Source organism: Vicugna pacos, chromosome 7 (assembly GCF_048564905.1).
Source record: "Vicugna pacos chromosome 7, VicPac4, whole genome shotgun sequence".
NCBI lineage: Eukaryota > Metazoa > Chordata > Mammalia > Artiodactyla > Camelidae > Vicugna > Vicugna pacos.
The window spans coordinates 79,600,868-79,626,456 of record NC_132993.1 but is presented as its reverse complement, the minus strand read 5'-3'; the positions used below and the strand labels follow the sequence as shown (position 1 = coordinate 79,626,456).

The window sequence follows — 25,589 nt, the reverse complement described above, 5'->3', positions numbered from 1 at the left end:
GCCCATAACTCAAGACTGGTGCCCAGTGGTTGCTCAAAAGTGCTAAGTAATATTGCAATTTTTTTTAATTGTTATTCTCCTTCAGACCCTTTGAAAGCCTGCCCTTTGTGTGCCTTGATCAGCACATTAAAACAGTCATCCGTCTGGCATGTGGGCGGGCCCGTTAAACAGTTTAGTAGTTTCCCTAGTAAGTGTGGCTAGATGAGTAGATAACTTACAGGATTGGAAGTATTGAAAGGAGAAAGGAAACTGGGGACGTGGACAGGAGACTGCCCGAGGTGATGGGCAGGAAACAAATGCCAGGAAGCAGTCAAAAGAGAAGACAGCTTATACCTCCACAGCACTGGGTTCAAGTCCTGTGTCAGAGGTATGGTTGGCCCTCCGTATCCCTGGGCTCATGGATCCATGGGTTCAACCCACTGCAAGATTGAGCATACTCAGAAAAAAAAAGTTCCAGAAAGTTCCGAAAAGCAAAACTTGAATTAGCTGTGCACTGGCAACTATTTACACAGCACCTCCACTGTATGCGGTGTTATAACTAGTCTAGAGGTGATTGGAAGTGCACTGGAGGATGTGGGGAGGTTATATGCAAATACGGTGGCATTTTATGTAAGGGACTTGAGCATCCGTAGGTTTGGGTGTCCGTGAGGGTTCTGGAACCAGTCCCCCGGACACCGGGGGTGACGGTGCTGTCCTGTAGTCACCGCATTTCTGGACAGCAGCTTGGACGTGTGTATAAAACAAGCAAAACCATACCTTGTGAAAACGTGCATCCCCATTGGTCTGCCACTCCTCTTTCAGGAATTCATGCCAAGGAAACTGAAGTCCAAAAGTCTTACACACGAGTGTGCTGTTCCCACTATTGCTTGTATTAGAGATAGAAGCAAAAAATCTAACGTCCACAAGAGGATTTAGTAAATAAGTTTTAGTACATTCATGTAATGAAATACTGTAAGGACTTTAAAGAATTATGTAAGAATATTTAGGTAATGTATTATAGTATCTGTAGTATTGTTAGGTTAATAAAAACAGCCTCCCCCCCAAAAAGGATTGTTAGTAGTGTTCGCTTTGTTTCGGGGAAACCAATATTAGTTGTTTTTTCCCTTTGGGTTTGTCAGTATTTTAGAATTTCTCTTATCTTAACTATACTTAGGGTTGCAGTTGTGAAATAACACATTCAGTACGATCTTACAAGCAAGATGGAAAAAAAAACCAACTTGATCCCTGGTGAAAATTGTATAGGATCAGAACTTAACTTGAGGTTCAGTCTTTCCTGGATGGCTGAGCATTTGTGAATTTCTTCTTATTTCTCAATACAAAATAGACTATGCTTACTTTAGAGAGTACAGCAGAGGGGGAGGAGATAGCTCAGTGGTAGAGTGCCTGCTTAGCATACACAAGGTCCTGGGTTCAATCCCCAGTGCCTCCACTTAAAAAATAAGTAAAAAAAAAAAAAAAAAGTACGGAAGAGAAAGTAGAAAGTATTCATAGTCATTGCCCTACAACAACCATTGTTAACACACACGTGTTGTATGAGTGATAAATACATGTATGTGTATATATTTATCTGTGTGTATAATGTGATAAATTACATATAATTTGTTGTGTACATATAATTAAAAACGGGGCTGGCAAACTTCTTCTGTAAAGGGCTGGCAGTAAATACTTTAAACTTTGCATGCTATGTACCATTTCTGCTGAATCTATGTATCTGTCTATCTTTCTTTCTTTCTTTTAATTTCTGTTTTTGTTTTTCCCTCCCTCCCTTCCTTCCTTTCTTCTTCCTTTTCATCCTTTCAAGCCCTTAAATATACAAAAAGTATTTTTAGCTTACAGGCCATAAAAACACAGACCAAGAGCTGGACTGTAGTTTGCCAACCTTGATTTAAATTGTATAATATATTGATTTTAATATACTCGAGAGAAGAGGAGCATGTGCCACTTTTGCAAAGTATTATTTAGCAGCAGTGACATAATCAATAATGCATCATCAGAAAGAGAAGACCTAATGTGAATGTTGCCCAGATTGGCCGCCGGGCATCTGGCTTTGTGCTTCCACTGGAGCTGTATTTGGATGATGGGGAAGTAATCTTCAAGTCGGGTTGCAGCGAACGGTTCATTGGAAAGATGTTAAAGCCAAATTATAGTTTCCTTTCTTTCTTTGCCTTCGAGTAAGACTTTGTTGAGGAGTCATGTCAGAGGATGTAAGCGTGGCTGCTGTATGTCATTGAAATTAATTTCTATCGTTGAAGTCATAGGGTAGATTGCATGCCCTCTGCTTCAGTGCTATGTGGCGAATTTAACAAAAGTATCAGACAGTGGATGAAATGTCCTGAAGAGTTTTCCATCAAATGAGTGAAATAACCCGTGGATTTCTTTTCTAGATTTGCTCGGTGAAGGAACGGCACGCCAGTGAGATGAGGGACTTGCCAAGTCGATACGTTGAAATAGGTAAGCCTTCTGTGGTGTCAGCCTACAGAGGGAATGCACGTCATTGGGGGCGACCTAATGCCATGGCTCATCACTTGGTACCTTGATGAACTAGATCGAGAAGCTTTTGCTTTCAGTTCTGAAACTTTGCTGTGATGGTTCTTTTTTTCAAACGATATGTCTCCTTTTTAGGCAGTTAGACAATAATAATTTTGAAGTTGGCTTGGAAGTCACAGAACCTTGGCTTTGGGTTGTGGTTCTGTTATTTACCACCTGGACTTTGGACAGGTTTCCGCACGCCTCAGTATCCTCACCTGTAAAATGCAGAAAAGAATATCTACCCCACAGGTGTTCGTGAGGATTCCTAGGGTTCACGTGCAGAGCGCGGTACTCACACCTGGTCCTGTCAACCTGTGCCTTCCAAATATTTATTTCCCTCATCACTGGTCTGGTCCAGGCTGCCGTAATCTTTCTGCAGCTGCTCCCTAATTGGTTGATCTCTTTCCACTGTGAATTACTGTAGTCTCCCCACTGCAGACAGGATACAAGGCAGATCGAGTCACCACCCTTCAGTCCTATCCCACTGGTCTCAGGATAAAGATGTGTCTCCGTAACGTGACCACAGGGATCTGCGTTGGCGCTCACCTGCCTTTCCAGCTTCAGCTGATGACAAGCTTCTCTTCAGTCTCTTGAGCTCCTGCCACACTGGCCTCCTCCACGTGGCATGCTTTCTCTCTCTCTAGAATGTTCTTCGTGCCTCTCTTCACTTCCTCGACCACTGAGCATCTTTAATCATGCCTCAGCTCGTGTTGTTTCCCTGGGAAGGCCCACTGGCCTCCCTGAGCTTGTCGGATCCTCCCACGTTAGGCCTGCAGAACACCCGCCTTTCTAGCGCTGGCCGAGGTGTGCATGCCTCCTCTTCCTAGCTCTTGTTTCAGTTGTAGTGAACGTGTGATTCTTCAGTGCGTTTCTGTCTTTTCTGTCAGACTATAACCTCCTTGAGATCACACACTGGATCTTTTTGTTTTGTCTCTTGGTTTTTTAAAAACATTTTTCATTGAAGTATAGTTGATCTACAATATTGTGTTAGTTCTGGGTGTGTAGCAAAGTGACTCAGTTATATATATATATTTTTTTTATTCTTTTCCATTATACGTTATTATAAAATATTGAATGTAGCTCTGTGTGCTTGTTTATCTATTTTATGTACAGTCATGTGTGTCTGTTAATCCCATTCTCCTAATTTATTCCTCTCCCTGCTTCTCCTTTGGTAATCATAGTTTGTTTTCTACGTCTGTGAGTCTGTTTCTGTTTTGTAAATAAGTTCACTTGTGCTGTTTTTTAGATTCCACATACGACTGATATCATGTGATATTTGTCTTTCTCTGTCTGGCTTACCTCACTTAGTATGACGATCTCCAGGTCCATCCATGTTGTTGCAAATGGCTTTATTTCATTCTTTTTTTATTGCTGAGTAGTATTCCATTGTGTCTTCTTTATCCAGTCATCAGTTGATGGACACCCAGGTTGCTTCCATGTCTTGGCTATTGTAAATAGTGCTGCTATGAATATTGGGGTACATGTTATCTTTTTGAATTAGCGTTTTCATCTTTTCCACATACATGCCCAGGAGTGGGATTTCTGGATCATATGGTAACTGTATTTTTGTTTTTTTAAGGAACCTCTGTGTTCTCCATAATGGCTGCACCAAACTACATTCCCGCCAACAGTGTTGTAGGGCTCCCCCTTTTCTCCAGAATGTATCATTTGTAGGCTTTCTGATGATGGCCATTCTGACCAACGTGAGGTGATACCTCATTGTAGTTTTGATTTACATCTCTCTAATAATTAGTGACATTGAACATCTTTCCATGTGCCTGTTGGCCATCTGGATGTCTTCTTTAGAGTAATGTATATATAGGTCTTCTGTCCATTTTTTCATTGGGTTGTTTGCTTTTTTGATACTGATTTGTGTGAGCTGTTTGTATATTTTGGAAGTTAAGCCCTTGTCGGTCACATCATATGCAGATGTTTTCTCCAAGTCTGTGGGTTGTCCCTTCATTGTTTATAGGTTGCTGTGCAAAAGGTTGTAAGTTTGATTAGGTCCCGTTTATTTATTTTTGCTTTTATTTCTTTTGTCTTGGGAGACTGATCTAAGAAAATATTGCTGCAGTTTATGTCAGAAGAAGTTTTGCCTATGTTCTCATCTGTGATTTTTATGGTGTTCTGTCTTATGTTTAAGTCTAAGCATTTTGAGTTTACTTTCGTGTATGGAGTAAGGGAGTGTTCTGACTTCATCGATTTACATGTAGCTGTCCAGCTTTTCCAAAACTAGTTGCCAAAGAGACTGTCTTTTCTCCCTTGTATACTTTTGCCTCTTTTGTCAAAGGTTAATTGACTGTAGATGTGTGGGTTTATTTCTGGGCTCTATTTTGTTCCATTGATCCATGTTTGTTTTCGTGTCAGTACCATACTGGTTTGATTATCATAGCTCTGCAGTATTGTCTGAAGTCTGGGAGGGTTATTTCTCCAACTTTGTTCTTTTTCCATGGAATTTCTTTGGCATCAGGGTTTTTTTTTGTGACACTGGGTCTGTTTTTGCTCCGTGTTTTTATCTCAAGGATCTGGCACAATACCTAGCACAGAGTAAGTGCTAAATAATATTGTGTTGAGTGAATCAGTGACTCTGGGAAACAACTGTTCAGGAAAAGTTTGCCAAGAATGTTTTGCCACTATTTTCTAACTTAGTTTTATGACCTGGTGCAAAAGCTGTTCAGACAGAAAGGATAAAAAATTGACTGACCTTTGTCAATTAAACAGACATAGTGAAAGCTCTTTTTGTATTATTTAGAACGGAGCAACAGGAGACAGAGTTTTGTGGCAAAATAAAGTTTGCTATATTATAAATCAGCTGAAAAGTTTATTTACCCATCTGGATGGCAGATAGGGAATGTAAATTTGATAGCTTGTTATAACAAGGTGAAGCTGAGATCAATCATTTGCACATGACTGTATTTCTATAAACAGAAAGAATTACCCACCAGGCTAATATGGTTATAGTGTTGAAATCTGAGCTGTTTTATGCTTAAAGTGAGAAGTCGGTGGTAGGATTTTAATAATTTTTTTTGCCTTAGAAGGATAAATAAATACATACATTAATAGTTCAGATTGCATGGACTATGGGCAAAATTGGTATATGCAGGATATAATGGTACTGAGAAAAGTGAAGAACAAGATATTAAGACTGAGAACTGGGAGATAAAGATGAGAATTTGAGTATTTCTCTTTTCTTTTCTGCCTCTCCCTTGCCTGCCAGAAAAAAAACAAAACCAAACCATGAATATCTCTTCAGGTATTTTCCAGTAGGCCATAAAAAAGAATAAAGTCATGCCATTTGCAGCAACATGGATGGCCCTGGAGATTGCGATACTAAGTGAAGGAGGTCAGAGAGAGAAGGAAAAATACCATGTGATATCACTTATGTGTGATCTAAAAAAATGACACAAATGAACTTATTTATAAAACAGAAACAGACTCACAGACATAGAGAACAAACTTATGGTTACCAGGGGGGAAAGGAAGTAGGGAGGGATAATCTGAGATTTGCAGATACCAACTACTATATATATAAAATAGATAAACAGCCAGGTCCTACTGTACAGCACAGGGAACTACATTCAATACCTTGTAACAGCCTATAATGAAAAAGTATGAAAAGGAATATGTATATATATGTATAACTGAGTCACCGTGCTGTACACCAGAAAAGCACACATTGTAAATCAGCTACACGTCAATCAAAAAAAAAAAAAAAACCTGACATCTCAATGCGTAGTGTCCTGAGAAATAAGTATTAGAATATTTTAAATACAGATGAGTTAAAAGAAAAAAGCAAAACTCTGGGAATTTAGGGAGTAAAAATTACCAGAAAGGCACAAAAATGTAGCAGTTGTCATCTTCTTAGCTGATGTTCATTGCTCCTGTGCCAGGCGCAGGGCATTGCGCTATGTACATTACCTGGTTTATTTCGCTTTTCTGTCACCTTTGAAGGGGAAGGAATATTTTCTTATTCTATTGATGAAGAGAATTGAGTCTTAGGGAGGGAAATATCTTGCCCAAGGTCTTAGTGGCGTGGCATTAAATTGAATAGACTCTTAATTCCACGGAACCACCAGATTTTGCCTTCAAGGAGATCAGGCTGTTTGCCAAATTCCTGTCTGATGTCGATAAGGTTGCATCCCCTTCCTGAGCCAGACTTTTCTCACCTGTAAAATGGAGACGATGATGCCTGCCTTTCCGGGTGGTGGTGAGAATTAGACTCAATGTCAGTAAGGGCTGTAACGCAGGTGCTCACTGGTGGCTCTTGTAACTGCGCCAACTTCCATCCCAGCTCCGTGACTGCTCATAACTGGCCCAGTCGTGGCTTTGGAGCCCTGGGATCACATTATTAAAGTGTAGTTCATCTGTACTACAATTTACTTGAAATAGATCGCGTGTGGGTACTAACATATCACATTACGGACATTTTACTACTGTGGTTAGTGGTTAAGTACCATTTCTCCCCCTCTTGAGAGCAAACCTTTACAAATACAAACCATTTCCACAGCAGGAGGCAAAGTGGTTTAGAAAAGAGTCCTTGACTAGGATAAAGGAAAAGAGAAATATTAGAAGGTGAGCCATTGTTCTTTAGTAAATGAGGTGAAAATGGCGCTGAGATGAAAGAAATGTCTGTGACTGTATATTTCTTAGAAGCCACATGTTTATAACTTTCTTATAACTCAGAATCTCAAACAATGCAAAAGTTATTCCTCTCAGTAGGACACGAATTTATTCTTGAAAATGAAAGCTAATCAGGGTAATAAAGATGAAGCTTACTGTCGATCTCTAACCCATGACGACATAAGGTCGCAGAAGGCTCTGGGGATGTCATTTCTTCCAAATTACAGTGTTAAAAGTAGGTTGTGGTGCGTGCCTGCTGTATTTATTTTAACATAACTTGGGTTTCTTGTTCTCACAGGACTCCCTAACCCTCTGGCACTTTACGCCAAAGTCTTCCCATGGTCTTAACAGAATGGTAGGTGGGAGCTGATAATGAAGCCAATATTTGTGTGTCATTTTGGGGGGGCACCTACTGCTGGGGGTAGATAACTTACATGCAAGGAATTAATGATTGACTTCCTAGTTTGGATTTCCCATGGAAGTTTGTTTTAAAATAAGAAGAATCAAAAGGAAAGGTATATAGGAATCTGTGTCAAATGGCAGAGGAGCCAGGAAAAAAGAGCAGGAGGAGGGAAAAAAAAGGGACATCTTTTCCACTTTAATTAAGCAGTGTCCATATCTTCAGTGGATCCTAGAATTGAGCATACTGTGCTATTTTCAGCCACTTGATTGGGGAAAACAGTGACCTAGAAATTGATGACCTGTTTACATGGTGGGGAGAAGCTGTGAAATCAATGCCCTTCTTGAATCTAAGTGTCCTTCTCTCCACCCACCTGTTAGCATTCTGACCCAGACACGCAGGTTCCAGCAGTGGGACAGTTCTCTTGTGCATGTGAGTGACGGAGTTCATCTCAGTGTCTCAGTCTCAGCAGGAGTCAGAACTGCTCTGATAGCATTCAAGGATTGAAGGTGTTTCTGGTTTTAGTTTTTTGGTTTTTTTTTTTTGTTTTTTTTTTGCTTTGCTATGTATGGTTTTCAGTCTGATTCTCTATAATCTATTAATTCTTCTGTTCTGCATTGAATTTTTTCCCCAACATTTTATTATGCAAATTATTCAACATACAAGAAAGTGAAGAATTCTACTATGAGTACCTGTTTACTCATCTCCTTGATTCTGCAATTCAGATTTTATTATACTTGTTTTAATACATGTCTCTTCCTCTGTACTTGTTTTATTACACGTCTGTTCCTCCTCCTCCTCTTTCCCACTCAGTGCTGGAAACTCAAATGTTTGTTGGAAGTGGAGTTAATAAATTTTCTGCACAATAAGTAGTGAGAAATCTGAAGCACCCGAAGTAATAAATATATTTTGTTCATTTTGTAACAACCACCACCAGGCATGTGCTAAATACATTCCAACCAGAATTTCATTTAATCTTCACAGTGGTCCCAGTAGGTCGGGGCTGTTATCCTGTTTTATAGGTGAAGAAGCTGAGGTTCAGAGGGGTCAAGTCACCTGTGCAAGATGATGGCATTCAAAAGCAAAGAAGGGAGCATTTGAACTCAGAGGAGCCTGGTTTCAGAGCTATTGCTCCTAACACCATGTGTTCTTCCCTTGCATTCCCTCTGCCTAACCCCTGACCCTCATGCGCCGCCAAAAAAAAAAAAGACATGAGAAGAAAAGCAGCTGAGCTTGCAGATAAAAACCATGGGGGTAGAAATTCTCTAGACCCTGAAGACTTTAAAACATGCCACGGATGATGTCTGCTTACCTGTTCTTTAGACAGCCAGATGAATAGAAATGCAGTCGATTTTGGTTTCGATTTTGGCTCCATGAAGTATCTCATTGAGGAAAGTAGCGGTTTGACGTCCGCGTTTTATTCCAGGGTTGACGGCCCTTCACTGTTCGCTGTCCACACTGCTAGGGATCTCTGGAACCCAGTTGCCTTGGATAGCTATCAGAATTGTTTCTAAGGAGAGGAAATCAAACTCAGACTGTGATGTGATTCATCGGGCCCTTGGTCTTTGTGCTATTTTTTTAGTGTTTGAGCTAAGTTTAGTTGATGTATCAAGGTAGTTTTGAGGGTTTTGGGGGGGAGGGGGTTAGGTCTCTGAAATTATTTGTTTGTTTTTCAATTTTATTGTGTTAACGAATGCTAAACATGAGATTTACCCTCTTAATGCATTTTTAAGTGTGTGATGCACTGTTACTGATGATACATGTAATGTTGTAGGACAGATCTTGGGCACTTACTCATCTTGCTTAACTGAAGCTTCATGCCCACAGCAACACCCCATTTCCCCCTCCTCCCAGCTCTTACAACCACCATTCTGCTCTTTGATTCTATAGGTTTAACTATTTTAGCTACCTCACATAAGTGGAATCACACAGTATTTGTCTTTCTGTGACTGGCTAATTTCACTTAGCGTAGCATCCTCAGGGTTCATGCATATTGTTGCATATTGCAGATTTTTTGTGTGTGTGCGGCTTAATAGCGTTGCATTTTATGCATACACTGCACTGTCTTTACCCATCACTCTGCTGATGGGCATGTAGGTTGTTTCCGTCTCCTGGCTGTTGTGAAGAATGCTACAGTGAATGTGAGAGTGCTGAAGTCTCTTCAAGATCCTGATTTCAGTTCTTTGCGATAAATACCCAGAAAGGAGTTTCTGGATCATATGGTGGTTCTATTTTAAATTTTCTGAGAAAACTCCATATTGTTTCCCTTAGTAGCTGCACATTTTGCATTCCAGCCAATGGTGCGCAAGGGTTCCAACTTCTTCATGTCTTCACCAACACTTACCATCTTGTCTTTTTTTTTTTTTTTTTAAATAGCCTATTTACAACTTAAAGTATAACTGGGTTGAACCTTTTGACCCAGAGGTCCATAACCATTACCTTTTCTGTCACGTAAGCAGCAGTGTGTGTGCTGTAAGCTTCTCATTCAGTCTCTCTTCATCCGTGCTGCTTCGTGAGGGCTGGAGTTTAGTGTATGAAAGAATCACATCTACTTAGCTTTGTCATTGCTCACAGTTCTGTGCTGACTGTTGATTAGCAAACATGGAATTAAATTACAGGTTACACTTGTTTTAAATGACTTTGACTTATGTGTAATATTGGCTCCTGATTTGAATGTTTTTATTATTTTATTATATATTTATTATTGTAGCCATTCTTTTCTATTTCACTCGTGTATGTTAGGTCTTCTCCATAGCTTGCTGATGTAAGGCATCGTAAAGTCACATGCTTTCATGCATCTGCTTCATAGCAGTTTTGAAGATGTTGAAATGTGATTTTCAAATATATTTTCCTAGGTAAGTGGTCATGCTGACAAATTGTCCAAACTCCTCAAAAAGGCTTTGGACGTTATACCCAGTTTGTTATGAAATACTAATACGTCATGACTCAGGGGTCAGATTCTCTTGAGAACAGGCACTGTCATAAAGGGACCTTGATGCTTTTCCATTAATGAATATAAGACAGTGGAAGATAATTGTTCTTATTTATAAATTGCTTAACAAACTTTTTTTTAAAGGATCATAGAAACTAAAATCTGTAGGATATAACTTTATTTAGCTGCAGTGAAGATACCAAATCCTTGTGGGTCACATTTAGCTAATGGGCATTTTACAACCAGCAAAGAAAAAACAAGGGCCCCAAATTAAAAAGCAGCACAATTTCTGTGTACTGAAGTGTTCTCACCTTGTCATAGCACCACGGGACATTCAAGAGGAGAGCCAGGCACCCTAGCCTTGCGTGCAGCGGAGCTGCCGGAGAGTTGTCAAGCCCTTCACTTGCCATCTTGCTAAAAATGTAGTGCACTTTTACCCTGAGCGCCTCTGTTCTGATTTGTTTTCTAACGTGGCTTATATCTGGGAAAAGTCAGACTTCAAATTCCCACTCTTGCCGCCTTCTACTTAAGTGACCTTAGTCAAGTTACTTTATATCACTGAGCCTTTAACATAAGTGTAAGTTGAAAAAAGATCATGTATGTAAAATATTTATTAGCACACTGCTCGTCAGCATAGTAATGCTCATTAAAGGGGAGCTGTTATTAATATTACTATTATATTTTGTTACTCAGTGAAAGAGAAAAACAATGGTTTCTTTTAACCATCAGTTGACTAAAACATTGTGTTCCATAAAACCAATTGAAAGAGAATTGGGGGAAAGATATAAATAAGGATTTACTAAATTATTCTGAAGAAGTTAATACATTTCATCATACATTTCATAGGTACAAGTAATAATCAAGATTGTTGATTTAAATTTCATCTTATAGGACTGAATATAATGGTATTAAGCAGGATAATCTAGTTTTGAATTATTTGGAGATGATCTTTTTATCCAGGCCCAAATAAAATCTTTACAGTCTATAATACATTCTTTTTTTTAATCTTTTTTAAAAATGAAGTTTGTTTTTTTGTGAAAGAATTTTGGATGTTTAAGGAAACATCTGTCATGTGTAACCACCATCCTGCCCTTAACAGGCATATAGTCATGGTTGTCGCCACTGTTTCCACCCCATCCCCACCCCCACCCCCAGGAGTAAATTTTCCTACTTTGTGCTGTTTCTTGCTTTGTACCTGTTTCCATTCTTGCATAGCTTGCGGTATTTTACTTATTTCTTTAGCATCTAGACTCACAATCTCTCTTAAGTCAGAGGTGGACTCTTCGTCATCCCGATGCTTCTAGAAGAATGTCTTATGCCTAATTGGTGCTCAGTCATTCTTTACTGGATTCAGTTGTTGATAACCCTCGGGGATATAAGTCCCAGGGTCCAAGAAAGCTCTCTCTCGTTCGTTTTTATTTCAGTCACATGAGTCATTGAGAAACTGATAGTGTGTATGCTTTTGACAGCCCAACAGTATTTATGTATTTGTGATGGTGATCTTGTCCCTGGATTATATCAGGTTGGTGGATGGCCCTGATGCGTTAACTTTTTGTGCTTGGAGGATCCTGGGAAGATGGTGGTAGCCACTGTGTAATGGTTCCACCCTCCCGAGTCCTCTCATCGAAATGGAACAGCCCGATCACACAACCAAAAGCCCAGAGACAACATTTACAACAAAAGCAGTGACACAGGAGTCCTAAGAGCCTCAAGGTACTAGCAAATGGCAGAAGCCACCAACAGCCACAGGCCCCGCTGTGGTTCCAGCATCTGAGAGAAAGCACAGGGGCCGTCTGGGTGCCCTGGAGACCAGAACTGCAGAACAGCCAGCAGGTGTTTCTGGAAGAGGCCACGGGCCGCTCCGAGAGGGGCGGGTGCAGGGCGGCGGTTAGCGTGAGGGGCTCGGCAGCGCTGCCGCCCCCGTGAACTCACACAGGGCCGGGCTCCCGCGGGAGAGTGAGCCCTGGGCAGGATGGTCATGATAGAAACAAAAGAAAGAGAAGGCCCAGATGAAAGCGGGGAGGAGACAGGGCCAGGAGGTCTCAGGAAGCAAGGGACCAGATTGTTTCAACGCCAAATGAAAACTACAGATGCGGGAATCCTGCAAGGTTGGAAGAGTGATTGTCCCAGTTCCTGCCTCCTCCTGAGAGATCAGTGACTGATTGCACCAAAAAACAAGCACGGAAGAGTACCAAGGTCAAATCCCAGACCAAGGTTTAAGAAAACGCAAGGAAAACCCACCAGAAAGAAACGCCCACCGAATAGATCACAGCTGGAATTTACAGCCGTTTCAGGACAAGCTTACAAGACGTTTTAAAGGACGGATGGGAGGCTTGGAAGAGCAACAAAAATCGGGATTGAAAAATCTCAAATGAGGCGGCAGAACTCAGGAAATATTGACAGAAGAAAGATGATTTCAGAAATGAAGGTTAGACTGGAAGGGACGCAGGAGCAGACAGACACAAAGGTAATGCTGTAAGAGAAACAGAAGAGGAGCACTGTGTAAAGGAGAAATAAATAAGGGCGAAAAAAGATGTATCGTTCAGTACTGAAGATGGGCAAAGGTGATTCCGCTGACAAGGAGGAGTCCCGGAAAACAAAACAAGACAAAACGAGGGAATGGAGTCAATACCAAAACCAGTAATTCAAGAAAAATTTCCTGAAAGTACAGAGGAACAAAACTAGAAACTGTAAGTTAGAATTGTACAGTGTGTATCTGAAAATGATCACCCAAGAACGTCATCAAAACGTATTTGAGTAAAATTACTCGACTTTAAAGATGGGGGAAAAGAATCGGAGGGCGTCTAGACCGACCCCCACCCCGTCCAGGGCAGTAACCACTTTGCCGCTTGTAAGTCCTGAGTGCTTGACACGTGGCAGGCGTGTGTCGGGGCTGAGAGGGGCTGCATGTGCGATTCCAGAGACTTACTATGAAAATTTAAAATAGAGTATCTTATTAATAACTTTTTATGTTGTTACATGTTGAAATGATCACGTTTTGGATATGTTGCATTGCATAAAATAATTTTAAAATTTCACCTCTTTTTACTCTTCAATGTGGCTACTAGAAAATTTGAAACTACACACGTTAAGTTGTCTGTTTGACTTGCAGTAATATTCTGTTGGACACGCTGATCAGGAACTCAAGCCTCCCTTTTGGATCAGGGCTGTGTACTGAATTGCCCTTTCTGGATCCAGAGGACCTCCCTGAGTAGAATTTGGATGTGAATAGTCCTACTCAAACTTGCTTCCGCTTTCTCACTTGCTTAGAATCTTTCTCTGCTTAGAATCTCGCTTTTTTCCTTGAATTATTTCGTTTAGCATGTCTAGGAATGCTTTATCCTCTCCATCAGGATGAAGGCTGGGCTGCAGCTGTGACGTGCACCCTTGCTGACCTCGTTGTAACCAAGGGACCCCAGGGCCTTTGACTCACTTTCCACAACCCTTTGATCTGATGTGTAGCTACTGTCTTTAGTGACTCCGTCTAGAAATTCTGCATTTTTCTCTCTTTTGTTCCTCACCTCTAGCTTTCACTTTCTGTTTTGTTTTAGTGCTCTCCAACAGAATTTGTCTTTATTTTCTTTTCGATTTAGCTTTTCCAGATAATGGAAAGGTGAGCTTCTGTGATATGAGACGTATATATAAACTGCCTATATTCCAACTGGTTTCCCTTTAGACAAAATTTTTTCATTAAAATTATTAAAAATGTTTGTTATGTGGAAAAAATTAGAATTTCAGGGAAAATAAATCAACTGCAACTTCAGCTGGTTCACTGAAATGTTGAAATAGAAAGGCAATAATTATTTGAAGATATAGAGTCAGCTCATAAACTTTTACATAATTTGCGTATGTTCTTCAGAAGGATAAATATTACCATTCAGCATTTCTTACTTTAAATCTTTTCATTATTATCCGTTCATAAGAATATTCCTTAATACTTTTCATGGGCATTCTGACACCAGTCTCCAGCCAGCCCTTCATGGATTCAGCATTGGAAGAAATAAACTGCATCATAGATTTTAAAACAATCTTGTTGCATTAGAAAGTAGTAATGGAAAAACAGCTGTGCCGTTCATTCTGAAAGGCCTTTTTTAATTGAAGTACCGTCAGTTACAATGTGTCAGTTTCTGGTGTACAGCACAGTGTCCCAGTCATATATATACATACATACATATATTCATTTTCATATTCTTTTTCATTAAAGGTTATTACAAGATATTGAATACAGTTCCCTGTGCTATACAGAAGAAACTTGGGGTTTAAAATCTAATTTTATATGTAGTGGCTGATATTTACAAATCTCAAACTCCCAAATTTATTCCTTTCCACCCCCTTTCCCTCAGTAACCGTAAGATTGTTTACTATGTCTGCAAGTCTGTTTCTGTTTTGTAGGTGAGTTCATAGTGTCCTCTGTTTTTCTTTCTTGGTTTTTTTTTTAGATTCCACATGTGAGTGTTATCATACGGTATTTTTCTTCCTCTTTCTGTCTCCTCTTAGAATGACGATCTCTAGTTCCATCCATGTTGCTGCAAATGGCATTAGTCTATTCTTGCTTATGGCTGATTAGTGAAATGCCTTTTTTAAATGCAGAATAACTGTAGACATTTCCCTAAACTAGGAACTCACATTAGGGAGTGAGTCCTTTCTTCACCTGACATCATTTCTGATAGGTATTAATGGAGATGAATTTCTAAATGGTAGAATATTCAAAGGTAAGAGAAACAGTCATTATTTCAGAACTCTTAATCTGTGACTCATACTGGGTATGACTACAATTGCAGTTCTGTTTCCTGTAAGAAGATTTCTGTTGATATTAAATCATTTCAATAAAATGAAAAGAATTATTTAATTGCAACTTTATCTGAATGTTGATACCTTGCTTAACTGTGCCTCTGAAAGTCTTGACAGTGCTATTTTTATATATCACATCTTTTCTTCATAAAAGGGTTTTTTTTTGTTGTTTGTAACTTAATCATTTCATGTAATTTCTACCCAAATTATTACTAATTTTCAGTTAGGAAAGTCTGCTAGGACTTAATACTTAACCAAAAAGCATCTATTACAGGATGTGGAATTGAGAAGAAAATAGATACATACTTCTGCACATCTTTCTTTGTTTTCTTTAACACGTTAGATTTTCTATCACGTTAGTAATTAAAGAATGGAAATTTTTCTATGTTGTTAATGCAAGCTGTTGAGGACGGAAATTGGGATGTAGAGGAGGAAAGATTTGCACAGAATTATTTTCTAGCTTCTCTGTTCTGTATCGCTCATTCATGTCAACCAAGGCTTTGATGTGAATTTGGTTACCTTTAGGGACTGACTGTCTGATGCTCCTTATCAGTGAGCCTAGGCAGCTCACTGGCATCCCAAACGGGGAAAGCGCGTCCTTCCCCCACTGCTTCCTAGGCGATGCTCTCCCTTGGGTGCCTGTTGTGGACAAACACACCAAAGCCTCATGTGAATCCCATGAAACAGACCCTGGCTTCCCTGACTGATTGTTCTTCATTCACGTTGCTGGTAAGGGAACTGTACGGGTAGCATTTCAATGATGGAATGTGATTTAGTAAAACAGAACGCAAGTCCATCTCTACCAGAGTTTAAGCAACCCCAGGAGTGATGGATGAGTGGATACGCAAAGTGTGGTCCATTCATACAATGGAATATTATTCATCCTTAAAAGGAAAGAAATTCTGTAATACACTAAACATGTGTGAGCCTTGAGGATACTATGTTCAGTGACATAAACGAATCACAAAAGACAAATATGGTGTGATTCTACCTACATGAGGTATTTAGTCAAAAACCTTAAAGTCGAAGTGGAGTGGTGATAGGGGCTGGGGGGAGGGAGTATGAGGAGAATTTTTAATATTTTTAATAAATTTTATAAATTTTTAATTTTAATTTTAATAAATTTAATAAATTTTTCAGTTTTACAAGATGAAAAGACTTAATGGGTTTGGGTTGTGATGGTTGCACAACAATGTGAATGTATTTAATACCACTTAAAAATGTTTAGGATGATAAATTCTATGTTATGTGTATCTTACTACAATTAAAAAATGGTTTTTAGAAATAAAAGGCACAATAAAACTGTATACATCCTTTTTTTTAAAAAAAGTGCTCATTTCTGAGCATGTGGTTGTGGTGGAAATAGTTCTCTACTCATGTGATTCATGTGTACATATATCATATCACCAGTTTACTGAAACTGTTCTTCAGTGCTTGAGTGAGAAGTTCAGGCTGAGCAGAGGTTCAGGAGAAAGTGTCAGTGTTGCTTTTTTGAACTTCCATCCTGTGGTCCTGTCCAGAGCACCTTGACCACCTATGCCATCCAACCAGGGACAAGGCTTAAGAAATATTACCCTTTTTAACATTTAGGTTATTGACTGTTTAGTATCCTTTTGATTATCCTCAGTTTCATCTTGGTGTGAAAATTAAGTTTTAAAAATAGTTATATAAAGAACAGCCGTTAAAGATAGGCAGAGTTAAGTAACACTAAGTGATTTGCAAGGAAAAGGAGAGGAGGTAGAATTAAAATTCATTCCCCCCCTCATTTCATCCATGTTAGGGGTTTTATTTCTATTCTGATTCCTTTATTTCATAGATGGGAAAAGTTATACCCGGAGAAATCAAAATGAATGGTTCAAGTTCAGTTTAATTGCAGTTATAACCCAGATTTCCTGACTCCACATTCAGTATTGTTATGTGCTATACTGACTTCCCCTGGTTTGGAAAAGATGGTCATTTTATGGTAAAAGTTAACTAAACCTTAAGCTAATACCACAGAACTGTGGAGAAGAACTGAATCAAGAAACTCTTAGAAAATGTGGTGGGTCCAAATGAGAGTTTACTCCCAAATGAATCTGTAAGTGCCATGTATGATTGCTGAAAGAGTCTTTTCCTGGCACCACTACTGTATCAGTTAGCTTTGCTGCATAACAAACCACCCCAAAGCTTAGCTGCCTAAAACAAGAGTTATTTATTTAAAATATGTTTGCAGCAGCTTATCATCAGAATCATACTATAGCAATGTTTGTTCTTCTGCCATTGAGCCTTCTGTAAGATCTTTGAGGTCCACTGTAATTAAATCTATATATGTCTTAAGTGATGCGATAGTTCTTCTAAGCTTTAATGACTATCTTTAATAAGGAAAGAGAAATTTCTTATTTACTCTGACCTGCATTTCACTTAAGAAATAAGTGTTTTGTCATAATGTAATCTGTACTTACACACTTCTTTTTTTTTTTACTTTAGATAAAATATTAAAATACTTAGATAAAATGTCTTCAGAGAAAATATTTATTAAATATTACAAAAGGAATAATAATAGTTTCATAATTACAAATAGCATTCTTTGCGACCATCATACCACCGTAATGTTCTAATTGTGAAAAACTTTATTTATTTAAAATATTTAATTTTTAAAAATGTAAAATTATTATCATTACTAATGATCATTTGCGTTGGGCTTTTTGGATTTCAGAGTGTCTTTGTGGGATTTAATGATGTCATTTTTAAACTAGGTCATATCACTCCTGACCATTCATGCTACTGTTACTGTCAAGTTTGCTTTTTGTTCGTAATAGAAAATTTTAAAATATTTTATTTATATTGTATTATTTTATTTTGGTGGCCTGGAGGTAATTAGGCTTGTTTATTTTTAGAGGAGGGACTGGGGATTGAACACAGGACCTCACACATGCTGAGCCTGTGCTCTTCCACTTGAGCTATGCCCTGTAATAGAAATTTTCAAGTGTAAGTTCCCAGATATTCTTTTCCGGCACTGATTATTGTCAAGAATGTATGTTTATCTTTGTGTTGGATTTCTAAAATCAGCCTGCCCAGCATTCACAGTCAGTGTGTCCTTCCCTGTGTGTGCTGCTTTCTGCTGCTCTTAATGGTGAATCTTCTGTCCCTTTTGTTTGCAGTGTCTCAGTTTGAAACTGAACTCCACGTCAGCGGACTGGCACCTCTCTGCGATCAGCTCGTTGTACTTTCCTACGTAAAGGAGGTTTCAGAGAAAACGGTAATTTTTCCCACCGCACGTACAGTGGGAGGTGTGGATTCAGTTGTAGCCTTTTACCCAGGTCAGGTTGCCCATGAAAGGGCTCAGCTACAGTCTGAGCAGAACTTCCTGATCTATAAAACAAGGTCGGCAGAGATTGCCTTGCAGCCCTGACATACTTATCTTTCAGAAGCTCCACTCATTGGCTGCTTTTGTACCTTCCGCTGAGCAAAGGGGAGTCTTTTTTTCCCCCTCTTTTTGTTTCCATCTCTCTTGGTATTTCAGTCCAAAGAAATGAAGGATTCCTCTTGCTGAAAGGCGGAGAAACTAAGCTGACTCTGTGCATTAGCAGAAATGACAGCAGTGGAGTTGATCTGCTGTCACAGCAGGGGTCCCTGTGGTCAGAGTGAATTACAGAGGGCAGCTCATTATTTCCTGTGGTCCAGACATATTTGTTTACTTCCCAGTGGCTCAGTGATTCTGTGTGGCCTGATTCTTGCTTTGAAAGAGATCGTTGCTAAGTCTCACTTACCCACGCAGATGATGGTATGAAATGTGTGGCTCATAGGAAGCAGGGGAGAATTGGAATTTCACTATACGTGACTATGGAATGAAGCCTGTTTTATGGGCCGGTGCGGGGGGCCTGCATACTCAGTCTTCCTTGGAAGCCTCGGTCAGCCCCGCTCCCAGCTTATCTTTACTGTCGGAGGCCAGGGGTCCTGCCAGGAAAGGGTTTGGGGTGGCTTCAAGGCATAAACAAGGAGAGCTTTTTGTAAAGGATTTTCTTTGGGATGCTGTGTACAAAAGAAATGCAATTGATCGTCTAACCCTTTGTAGTAAGTAGCTTCTCCTTGTCTGTATCCTCTCCTTTTTTCCCCCTCCTTTTCAAATGGCAAGGAATAAAATGGGGAGAAAAACCCAGGGAGTCCCAGTTTTGAAGAGGTGGCTGCTCTCCAGCATTGCTCTGAGCGAGCACTTGCATCAGGAAGCCATCGCTATAGTAACCTGGAGCTCTGGGTGCCCATGTTGCTAGGCAATGGGATGCTGTAGACGTAAGTGAACACTCCAACCTGCTAAAATCAATAGGGCTGGCTTCTAGCCCTGTTGCAGGACATCAGTTTATTATTATTTTATTTATTTTTTTGAAAATAAAGGCAAGCAGTGGCTCCCTAGGGAGTAAATACGATGCTTTTTGATGAGGAATGTGGAGGGGATTGAGAATGTGATTGAAAGACGGAAGGAAAGAAGCAGCGAAATGAAAAAGGGAACGCCTAATAAGCAATTGACCAGCAAGAGAATGAACGAAAGGAAACCTTTGTTAATAAAAGAGAGTATTGCAAAGGAGCGCACACCAAGAAAGGCCAACCTTATAGGGCAAATCAGAAAATGGAATTTTTTCCGAGGAAGACGTGAGGGTCTTGAAGGTGATTTAAAAATGCATGTGTCGGGGGAGAGGGTACATAGCTCAGTGGTGCAGAGCATGCTTAGCTTGCACGAGGTCCTGGGTTCAATTCCCCAGTACCTCCATTAAAATAAAAAAAAATTAGAAGAAGGCTATCAGAATGTCTAAAAAAATGCGTGTGCCAGCATATGTAACTATTCATTTTCTGTAACACTAAAAGTACAGCTGAAATCCTTAAACACAGAATGAACTGGTAAAACTAAGACAGAAGGAATAAAGAAGCAAGCTTGGGGTCAGCCATGTCCCCCTTTTTTCTTTTTTTTTTTTTTGTGTATCAAAAAGACAGTTTACATAAACAAAATTCATTTTTTGTCAGTCATAACGTTATCCCCCGGCACATGGCCCCCATTATCCCTTTTCCGTACGTGCACGTTTCTGCACGGTTGCAGCCACAGTTACAAGCTCTTCTGCGTTGCCGTGTTTTTAGGCGCATCTTCCATTCTCTCTCCCTCTGCCCGTACAGCCCCCCATCCTCGCATAGAGTGGTTGTGAACTACTTCATCTGGTTGATAGAACCTAATTGATGAGCCCGTTCCCCTAATGTTTTGTTTTCCCTTCGTTTGTCACTAAAGCACGTGTGTTACGAGCTGCGCTGAGGGTTGAGGAGCAGAGACCAACAGGACCAAATTCCTGCTCCTGGGAGGTTCGCGCAGAGGCAGGGCTGGGCTGTCTGCCCAGCGAGCAAAATACTGAGTAAATACTGAGCCGACTCACACTGCTGGTGGAGCTCTTACACATATGAGGGAGCTCGTTATATTGGTCTGGCAAGGTGGTTTTCTTTTAACGCTATTTGGTTCCTTTTTTTTTTCTATTTTGCTATTCTAATTTTGCTAATTTTTGTCATTGTTACAGCAGTCGATTTTTTAAATGTTCAAATCTTCCAGTTTTTTTTTTTTCTTCTCTTTATTATCATTGTTTTCAGATTGAGACAGTTCTCATTTCTCCATAGTTGCTCTTTTGGAATGTTTTCAATTTATGAGATGCAAAGCTAACGTAACTGTCTCTCTGTTAACCTAACAAAATCGATCAAAGGAATCTTCGAGGCCTACTGTTCTGCTGAGGGACTTTGGAGAGTAGGGGACAGTTCTGGACTTCGTTCATTCTGTTCCTTTCATCTGTGTTTGCTGCACCAGTGTTACGCTGCTTTAGGTTTGTTGCTTTGGAAAAGGGTCGAGTGTATGTTTCATGCCTCTGCTCAGTGCTCAAGAAGCATGGGCTCTAAGCTCAAACAAATTTTATTTCCAATCCATAGTTCCACTTTTCCCTCAAACTCCCGGCTCACCGTTTACTTACGTAACTTTGACCTTCGTAAACTCGCTGATCTTCAATTCCCTTCATCTGCAAAATTGGGAACAACAATACTTACTGAGGGGTGGTTTAAGGACTGAGAATGATCTGTGTACAATCACCTACTAGGTTGGTGGAACTGTCATAGGCCCACAGCAAAACATCTTTGCCCCTTCTGTCTTGATCTAGAAATTGTCCAGAACTGTAGTCACTAACCATGTGTGACTGTCTAAATTTACATTAATGAAAATCAAATAAAATTTAAAATTCAGTTTCTCAGTCACAGTAGTCACGTCTCAGGTGTTCGGTAGCCACCCGTGACTCACGTCTGTCACGCTGGGCAGTGCAGACAGAGACCATCCCCATCATCTCTGGCTGTTCAGCGTTATCAGTGAAATTACTAGTAGAGGCAGTGGTCTGGGTAACGGAGCAGTCTGTGATGTAATTTTGACTCTTTCTCACACTTGTAGGAAGATGTAACAGAGTCGTCTAAGGATGTAGTAACTGCTCCTTGGAGCTGCAAGGGCTACAGTGATGCACTGCTGACCTGGCACAGAGGTGCCTCTTCTGGGTGTCTCATTTACATAAGTTTGATTGATTTTTTCCTATTCTTTTTTTTTTCCATCTATTTTATTTATTTTCTTCCTGATCTTTATTATTCCTGTCCTTCTGCTAACTTTAGGTTTTGTCTGTTCTTTTTCTAATTCTTTTAGGTTGTATGTTAGGTTGTCTATTTGAGATTGTTCTTGTTTTTTGAGGAAGGTCTGTATTGCTGTGAACTTCCCTCTTAGAACTACTTTTGCTGGACCCCGTAGATTTTGTGTGATGTTGTGTTTTCATTGTCATTTGTCTCAAGATATTTTTTTAATTTCTTCTTTGATTTCATCATTGACCCGCTGGGGGTTTTTATAGCATGTTTAGTCTCCTTGCTTTTGTGTTTTCTTCATTTTTCTTTCTGTGGTTGATTTCTAGTTTCATACCGTTGTGGTCGGAAAAGATGCTTGCAATAGTTTCTATCCTTTTAAATTTGTTGAGGCTTATTTTGTGTTCAAGTATGTGGTCTATCCTAGAGAATGTTCCACAGGCACTTGAAAAGAATGTAAATTCTGGGTTTTTTGGATGTAATGTCCTGAAAATATCAGTGAAGTCTAACTGTTCTGTTGTGTCATTTAGTATCTCATTGTCTTACTGATTTTCTGTCTGTAAAAGGGAACCCTCCTACACTGTTGATGGGAATATAGTTTGGTGCAGCCATTATGAAAAATAGTATGGAGATTCCTTAAAAAACTAAAATTAGACTTACTATATGATCCAGCATTCCCACTCCTGAGCATATATCCAGAGGAAACTCTAAGTCAAAAAGATACATGCACTCCAATGTTCATAGCAGCACTATTTACAGTAGCTAAGACACGGAAACAACCTAAATGTCCATCAACAAATGAATGGATACACACACACACACACACACAATGGAATACTACTTAGCCATAGCAAAGAATAAAATAGTGCCATTTGCAGCAACATGGTTGGACCTGGAAATTGTCATACTAAAGTGAAGTAAGCCACAAAGAGAAAGAAAAATACCACATGATATCACTTATATGTGGAATCTTAAGTTCATCTGTGTCTTTTTTTTTTTTAATTTACGAAATGTAAACAGACTCACAGACATAGAAAACAAACTTATGGTTACCTGAGGGGAAAGGGGGGTCGAGGGATAAGTTGGGAGTTTGGGAGTTGCAGATACTAACTACTGTATATATACAAAATAGATAAGCAACAAGGTCCTACTGTACAGCATAGGGAAATATATTCAATACCTTATAATGACCTTTAATGAAAAAGAATATGAAAAGGTATGTATATTTTATATATATATAATATATATATATGTGTGTGTGAATTACTGTGCTGTACATCAGAAATTAACACAACATTGTAAACCAACTATACTTCAATTAAAAACAAAAAAAGGTCAAAATAAACCACTGCTGTGAAGCCATCCATGACAGGTGGTTAGAAGGATTTACAAACTTACAAAACCAAAGCGTTTAATCATGGCTAACTAGAATTAATTTGTATCGTTTATAGAAATGCAATTAAAACACGCCTCTTCCCTCTCTTTCCCCGCCCAGGAAAGAGAGTACTGCGCCAGGCCCAGACTGGACATCATCCAGCCACTTCCCGAGACGTGTGAAGAGGTCTCTTCTGATGCTCTGACAGTGAGAGGCTTTCAGGAGAACGAATGCAGAGATTATCACTTAGGTGAGAGCGATCAGCGACCTGACTTGCGTTCTTTCTCACGTTTCCTCCCCTCCGCTCAAGCAGCACAACCAGGAGAGTAAACTGAGTTGCTGAAAGGCTCTTCGAGACTCTCTGGGCAAGCCTGATATGTTGAAAATGATGAGGGCATCAAGGCCCAGAGACGCCGCAGGACTTGCTTGGGTTCCCGCAGCGGGAGGGAGGGGTGGAGATGGGGCCAGGACCGAGGTGAGGGGGCTTTGTGATCTGCTGTCCCAACTGTTTAATGTGACCCCTGACTTACGCTGATGTCAGGCAGCCTGATTCTGTGGTCACCACATCACCCCCAACTTGATGTCCCTAGAAAGTGTACTCTGGGATGACAGAAAAGTGGGCTTCCTGTTTGTGACCAGATACTCAGAGCTTGGAAAAGTGCTTGGTACATAACTAGGTCACTAAGTATTTGTTGAGTAGATGAATGAATAGTTAGTCATCACTCAGAAAAAAAGGGGAGAACCATTGCTATGTAGACATACCGGGGGCATCTGTGTTTGGGTGTCGTCATACCCTTGAAAAATATATTGATGAAAATAAAACAGAAATTCATTTCTGCTTTAAAAACAATTGACACGTTTCAAGAATATTTTCCGTTCTCATTTTGGTCAAAAGAAGTGAAGAAATATTCTACATCTGTTTGAGCAGTTTTACGTGAAGTCCTTTATCAGCTGAGAAATGTGAGTGGGTATTCTGGACTTAGCAAAAAGCAAATGTGATTCACCAGTGAAAGCAGCCAGTCGGGGTGTTTTGCGCAGGGCAAACTCTGCTGCACACTTGGAAACCCGGCTTATAATTGAACAGGGCTTATAATTGAATTCTGCAGGAAGCCCTTACGATCAGCATTGTGTACAACATGCTGAGATGACAGATGATGTCCCCAGGGCTTGGGGCGTCTGTCATTTATGCTTTAGATGGCCTTGACCTTGATGAGGAGGAAACATTTATCACCGACTGTGGGGTGTAATTGTTCTGTAAAAATAGAACAGCACTGTAAATGGCCATAGATAAAGTTTATATACAGTAGATGAATTATATGCAATAGACATGGAGAATTTGTACACGATCTTTCAGCTGAGGTCAGAATGTTAATGTATGAAACACAGAATGTTTAAGCCTACCTGATTTTTTTTTTAAGTTTTTTGGTGTTTTTCTCCCTTTTTTCCTTCTCATCTTCTCTGTCTCCCTTTCTCCTTCCCTGCCTTTTCTCTTTCAAATAATTCTACATGCAAATTTTTTTTAAGTGCTGGACTATAGCCTGTCATTCTCTACCCTGTCTCTCTCTCCTCCCTCCAGACACAGTTGTTCCAAAGGGAGGAGAGTCTTCTGTTCCCTCTTAAGTTGAGCGTCCTAACCAGGTCCCCCAAAACCACTGCTGAGCTTTTTACTGTTGAGTCACAAGTTGCTCTCTCCTCTCTCGTCTCTAGAGTACTCAGAGGGGGAGTCACTCTTCTACATCGTGAGCCCAAGAGATGTCGTCGTAGCCAAGGAGCGGGACCAAGATGACCACATCGACTGGCTCCTTGAAAAGAAGAAATACGAAGTAGTTTTGCTCGTACTTTCTTTAAAGTATTGATGTGTCCATAACATAGAGAAGATAAAAAGGGTTTTGAATAAATCTTTCTTGTAGGTAAATTAGAATGTTCTAAGCTAATAGTATGTAGGAGGCTAACAACTTTCCAACACTCTTTGCAGAAATTAGGGGGGAGAGGATTGCAAGGAGGTTGGTTGGCTGCACTGTTCAACGGAAGAGGAGTTGTTGATGGAGGAAGGAGGTGGGTTAGGTCCAGCCAATAGCCATGTTTATTCGGTGGTTCTTCAAGGCAAATAAAACAGAGTTAATATTTCAGAATCATCTCTTTGGATATTTTAGTGAAATCATTTATTGTGCTTATTTCACGTGTAAAAGTAAAACTGTCAGTTTATACTCATTCAGGATGGTTTGCACTACCTGCTCTGGTAGAATGATACCCATTTCGTTAAGTCTTGGTTCGGACGAATTTGAGTAGATAATGTCCCATCATGGCTTTTTTAAAAAAGCAGAGCATTGTTT

At 39.9% G+C, this 25,589-nt stretch overlaps 1 protein-coding gene across 2 annotated transcripts in view; it reads left to right on the top strand.

The window, feature by feature from the left end:
* The window catches only part of VPS41 (VPS41 subunit of HOPS complex), a 176,779-nt gene that overhangs the window by 108,269 nt on the left and 42,921 nt on the right, over positions 1-25,589 (top strand). For both annotated transcript variants that reach the window (XM_072965234.1, XM_072965235.1), the window contains 4 exons: positions 2,385-2,451; positions 18,413-18,510; positions 23,377-23,506; positions 24,964-25,079. In XM_072965234.1, coding sequence (XP_072821335.1) covers positions 2,385-2,451; positions 18,413-18,510; positions 23,377-23,506; positions 24,964-25,079 — 411 coding nt within the window. The remainder of the gene's footprint in view (positions 1-2,384; positions 2,452-18,412; positions 18,511-23,376; positions 23,507-24,963; positions 25,080-25,589) is intronic.